This window comes from Myotis lucifugus, unplaced genomic scaffold, assembly GCF_000147115.1.
Source record: "Myotis lucifugus unplaced genomic scaffold, Myoluc2.0 scaffold_466, whole genome shotgun sequence".
NCBI lineage: Eukaryota > Metazoa > Chordata > Mammalia > Chiroptera > Vespertilionidae > Myotis > Myotis lucifugus.
Window position 1 is genome coordinate 245,196 of NW_005871514.1, and position 5,947 is coordinate 251,142.

General features: G+C 54.3%; 1 protein-coding gene across 1 annotated transcript in view; it reads right to left on the minus strand.

Annotated features, from left to right (window-relative positions):
• MOCS1 (molybdenum cofactor synthesis 1) overlaps nt 1-5,083 on the minus strand; it is a 32,412-nt gene extending 27,329 nt beyond the window's left edge. The window contains 1 exon segment of the mRNA XM_014445603.2: nt 4,880-5,083. Within this exon segment, the coding sequence (XP_014301089.1) occupies nt 4,880-5,002 (123 nt within the window). The 5' untranslated portion in view covers nt 5,003-5,083.
• Between the last annotated feature and the right edge of the window lie 864 nt (nt 5,084-5,947).

Consider the following 5,947-nt stretch of genomic DNA (forward strand, 5'->3'; position numbering starts at 1 on the left):
GGGAGCGGCAGGCCCATTTCCACTTTGCAACCTGGAGTGACCTTATCTAGGTTCATTCAGCCTCTGTACTGCCAGCACCTGCCCAGCCTCCTACACACACACACACACACACACACACACACCCTCTCTCTCCCTCTCCCTCTCCCTCTCCCACTTTCTCAGATATTAACAAGCCTCATCCCTGTCTCTTTTCTCCTCCAACACTGCATGTCCTACTTTTGTTCTTCTAGTTCAGCCGTGGGCAAACTACGGCCCACGGGCCGGATCCGGCCGTTTGAAATGAATAAAACTAAAAAAAAAAAAAAAAAGACCGTACCCTTTTATGTAATGATGTTTACTTTGAATTTATATTAGTTCACACAAACACTCCATCCATGCTTTTGTTCCGGCCCTCCGGTCCAGTTTAAGAACCCATTGTGGCCCTCGAGTCAAAAAGTTTGCCCACCCCTGTTCTAGTTTCTTCCTTTCCCTTAAATCTCCTTGAGGAAAAAAATACCAGTGCCAGTCAAAGGAGCCCAGGGCTCAGAGGGCACAGCCACAGGCAGGGTGGCCAGCAATGCCTCCCCCAGGAAGGGCTAGACATATCAGAAGTAGAAAGCCCCAGCTGCTCAGATTCCTAGGGCCCCAGCCTGGACCAGGCTGCTTCCCAGGTGGGCAGCCTTCCTGTGGGACTCGGTATCCTGGTGTCTACACTACATGTCAGTAGCAAGTGGCAAACTGTGTCAACAAGCCAAGAGGCAGGCTCCTACTCCAAAGAGAAAGTTACACTGGGGTCATCACGCGTTTCCGGGTTGGCCTCTGCTGCCCACGTGGTGCGGGGTGTTACCGCGGCTCCCAGCTCTGCTTGCCCGGCAGCATCACTGCAGAGCTTCTAGCACCGAGGCCAGAGCCTGCCAATGGTTCTGGGCGAGCTTTGGAGTTGAAGAGCTGTAGCTTTCTCCCTGCAGCCCGGCCTGAGGGCCACTGGCCCAGCCATCCCAGGACAAAGGCAGCAGCAGCTGGTTTACTCCGGGCTAGTGGCTGTGGTTCTAGCACAGGCTTTGAGAGCAGGCAAACCTGAATTACAAGCTTGGCTCTGCTTCTTACTAACTGCCTGTCGAGCTAATTCCTTAGGCCTTGGCTTCCTCATCCAAAAAGTGTGGGTAACGTTTCTACCTAACGATGGGCGGTGTTCCTGGCACAGAGTAGGTATTACATATGCGATTCCTGCCATTTTCTTAAAATAACTCCTACTTACACGCATGCAACCATCAATCAAGCATTCTTGAGCAGCACTAGTTGTGAGTGCCGTGACTACTTCTCCCACCCTTCCCGGTCCTGCGAGGCCCTGGCCTTCCCACCCACGGCTGGGACTTAGACCTGCTGCCACAGCACCCAAGGCAGGACGGTGGTGTCCGATCCCTCCAGGACCACCGGTACCAGTGCTGATAACCAGTTCTCAGCAGCCTACCACATGCTACCACCTGCCTACCTCTTGTCTCCCTGCCCAGGGCAGATTTGGGCAGAGTGGAGTGTCGTGGGCCAGGGTGGTACTAAGGTGTTACGTGCCTCACCTGGCATTAGTCACTTGGGCATTAGATTTCAATGGTAAAGGCCAGTCCCCGAATAGCTCTAGAGCAGTGATGGTGAACCTTTTGAGCTCGGCGTGTCAGCATTTTGAAAAACCCTAACTTAACTCTGGTGCTGTGTCACATATAGAAATGTTTTGATATTTGCAACCATAGTAAAACAAAGATGTATATTTTTGATATTTATTTGATATATTTAAATGCCATTTAACAAAGAAAAATCAACCAAAAAAATGAGTACGCGTGTCATAGGTTCACCATCACTGCTCTAGAGTATACACAGGGTAGCAGGGTTATGCAGGAGAAAAAGCACACGCCGAACTCGAATATCAGTGGCCCTGCCTGACCAGCAGTTTGCAATGATGTACACCCCGGGTGCCTCAAAATTAACTCCTGCCACGTGAGAGGACTTAGCACAGCGCCCAGCCCCCGGCCTCACTCCCTCCTCCCCTCATCCCATCCTAAGTGTGAGGTCTACACATCTACGGCTCCCTCTTCTCCTCCTCCCCACCCTAAGTGTGAGGTCTACACATCTACGGCTCCTGGCGAGGAGTGTCACAAAGCTTTTACAGAGCTGCCCAGGCTGGGAGTCCAGATAACACCCTGCTTGCCCTCTGTCTTCTTTCCCTCCACGTGTCCTGCCCCAGGCCAGGCCCTGCTGTCCTTCCCACCTTCTCCTATACCCAGTTCCTTCCTCATAACCCGTCTCCATCATCTCTCCTTTCCAGCCATTTGCACAGCCGGGTGCCGTGGCCTTGCGGAGTCCTTCTCTCCCCTGCCTGAGGCAGCAGCCCCAGCACCCGAGACCGGTCCCCTGTTGCCCCAACAAAGCCCACATGGAGCCTGAGAGGGAGGAAGAGGGGTGCAGTGCTTCTGGACTGGGGTAAGCCCTCTGGAGAAGACTGTCCGGGCCGCCCCAATCACAATGGCAGGTGGCCATCTCTCCCCTTCCACGTGCCCACATGCCCACGTGCCCACGTGCCCACGTGCCCACATGCCCACATCCCCATGTGCCTACATGCCACCACTTACCCTTTCTACCTGTAGAAGCTGCTCAACCTGTCCTTGGACCAACCCCAAGGCCTCCTTTCAGCTAGCCTCACAGCCAGCTCTCACACCCACACCCCAACACAGAAATGTTATCTACCCAGTGGCTTGCCCCTCTGTTTCTCCAAGCAACCCCGCCCCCATCCCAAACCAGAGGGCCCAGGTCCTGTGCGGGGTGTGGGAAAAGGTACCCTGCAGGAAGGAAAGGGGGATAGGGGCACAGAGGCTCCCACCAACTGGCAGGCTCTGGGATAGGCTGAACACATGTGCTTCCAGGCTCGTCTCACCTTGAGAGTCTCCAAGACATTCTGTGCCCTCCCCGCTGTGTAAAGACAGGCTGCTTCAAGCCTCCGGTTTTGAAGACCGGAAGAGGGAAGAAGTGGCAGCCCAGGAGCCAGGGAAAATTGGAGGCCGAGCACGACTGTAAACTTGGGGCTCCCTTTCCTGTGCCTACAGTCCATGCCCCTCACTTGGGTTGCAAACAATCAAAAACATCTGCTGACTCCCCTGCAGGCAGATCCCCGAGCTGAGCGCTGTGGGCAAATTCCAAGAAAGGCAGGAGAGCATGCGGCACTCCAGGGACAACCTGTCCGCTGAGGACAACTCTGGAGGGGAACGACCGAGATGGGCGGTCTGTGGTCCAATAGTTGACAGAATGACTATCTTGAATGTCCAGGTGGGAGGGGACTAACGGGACACCGCATGGGCCAGTGGCAGCAAAGATAACAATGACCACAAATACATGCTTCCCAGAGCACGTACGTGTGCCAGGCTTTGTTCTAAGTATGCGTGTGTGTGTGTATATATACATTATAGTCCCTATAGCCACCTGATGGAGTAGGCACTATTATTCCACTTTACAAACGGGAAGAGCAGGCACTGGGAGGTGAAGTTCACACAGCTAGGAAGCAGCAGGGCTGGGACTCACATCCAGGTCCTCTGTCCCACAGTCCATGCTCCCCCTGCTCATGAGAGCTCCCTTCCCGGTGCAAAGGAAAGGGTGGGGGCAGGCTCTCCCCCCGTCCTCCCCACAGGCACTAGAGTTTGAGTTCCTGCCCCCTTACAGCCCTGTGACTCCATAAGCCCTCACACCTGAAATACACTCTGCTCTTCAGATTTACAGACTCGACTCCATGATTTCCTGTGAGGGCTGACGCACTTAGCACAGGTCCTCTCCTGAAAGGTCTAAAATGAACTAGGGGCAGGGGAAGAAGGACCATCCCTTTTCTGGAACTGTGTAAAGATCTCTCAGCAATCTCGGCTTTCCTACGTCCCCCTCAGGGGAGTGCAGAGGCCAAGAATACTGAACATCTTCTCCATCTCCCAGCAACTGGACCGTCTTATCTGAGGATCCCAGAGGGGACCGAAAGTTAGGCTCCCCCTCATTGGGCAGTAGTGAGGGTGGTGGGGGAGCAGGAGCTGATGAACCCCAGGGCTTGAAGGCTTGTGCTGGCAGATGGGAGGAGAAGGACCAGATGGGTCTAGAAATAAGGTTTCACCAAATAAAAAGAGATGCTTCTCCCCAAGTTATTCTCTGCCCACAAACACAAAACAAGAGCAAACTTAAAACTTGTGATTATAGGAACCACTCTGAGGGATGCTGTCAAGGCCTGGGGGGTGGGGAGAAGGGGGCTCCCCACCCTGAAGAGAGAGATACCGAACCCCTAACCTGAAGGGCCCAGGTCCTGCTCCCGGCTGGCTGCCCTAAGTGCGGCTGAACCCTCCAGAGGGGAGTGAAGATGAAACAGAAAGTCAGAGCCCTGTGACCACCGAGGTGACAACTACTGGTGGCACCAAGGTGACATTTTTAGGCAGTGTCACACTTTACAGAAGGGTGTCTCAAGAACACTTGGTCATACCCAGACAAGTCCGCTGGGGGGTGGGGAGGAAATGTTGAAGGAAGAGGTTGAGCGTGGGGCGGGGCTGAGAGGGGTACTGATAACATCTCCTAGGACCCAAAGCCCTAGCCGCCTGCCCCCCAGCCCCGGAGGCCACTCAGACCTGGTGGGGGCTGCAGGGCTGGTGGGCAGGGAGGTGCTTAAGCAAGACCCCCAAGGAGCGAGCCCCTCCCCCACCCTGAAGTATGAGAGACGGGCAGTCCATCTAGGGAACATCACTGCACCCCCCTCCCCACCCCCAATAAGCGAGGAGGCGTCCCTCCCAGCGCGCTGGCCCCAGGCTAGCCTGGGTGCTTCTCGGGGCATAGGGGGCAGCTTGCCAGGCAGCCGCCCCCGGGAGGGTGCAGATGCGGCGCGCGGGCTCACCTCCGCCGCAGATTGGGAGGGCTCCCCGGGTCGGGGCTGCGTCACGGGAGCCCCTGAGCTGCAGCTCCGGACACTGGACCTCAGGACCCGCCGCAGCATCCGGGACATCGGCCGCGCCGCCATGGAACCTGTGGGCCTGGGCAAGACTCGCCTGAGTAGCCGGCTTCGGGAGCACTCTAGCCCGGGACTCGCCGCCCTGGGTCATCCCGGCCAGGGCGGGCGGGGGCGGGGCCAGCGCAGCCAATCGGCGTTGGTTCCGAGCCGTGCAGCCAATCGGAGAGGGCCCCGTGCCGCGCGGCCTTTGGGGAGTTGTAGTCCACGCCGTCTGCTCTTGTTCTATGCCGGGTAATAGTTTCTAGGGTTTGGAAAGCACAAGTTCAAACTCAGGGGAAATCCGAGGTCTTTTCCTACAGGCTTCTCTGGCTGTTCTGGTCCTGTTCTTAGGCCGTGATGTAACTGACACAACGTTCTGTAGGCAGAGCAGGACTAGGGACAGGTGAATAAAGCATTGCTTTGGGTGCAAAATTTAAATAAGAGCGTGCCAATAAAGTAGGTGATCAAGATAAGTTGTATTTTAATGCAATATTTTGAAAAGTCAGATTCAATGAAAAAAAATTATCAACATTTTATGTAAAAACATGATCTCACCCTGCATGCTTATGACTCATCCCACTCCTTCTACTGTAGTCTAGGCCCTGGTTGTAGACGGTCAGCTGCCTCTTTCAAGGTATACTTCTCCACTTGTGCTCCCAAAGAACGTTCACAATCTTGGCCTCACCGTTTTAAAAAGGAGAATATAGAAGAAGTCATAGACTAAGTGAATATCATTTTTGTAATGCTTCCTACCCTCCAAGCAAACTCCATGCTAAGCATCATGTACTACTACAATAATCCTGCATTGAACAGAGCATCAATCTGGCAGCTGAGGAAACTGAGGTTTAGAGAGGGTAAGTAATTTTCCCAAAGTTGTATAGTTGATAGATGGAAAAGCTGGGATTTAAACCCAGGACAATCTGATTCCTAAAGTCAAAGTTTAGTATGTGTTAGGAATGGATGGGGAGATCTCTC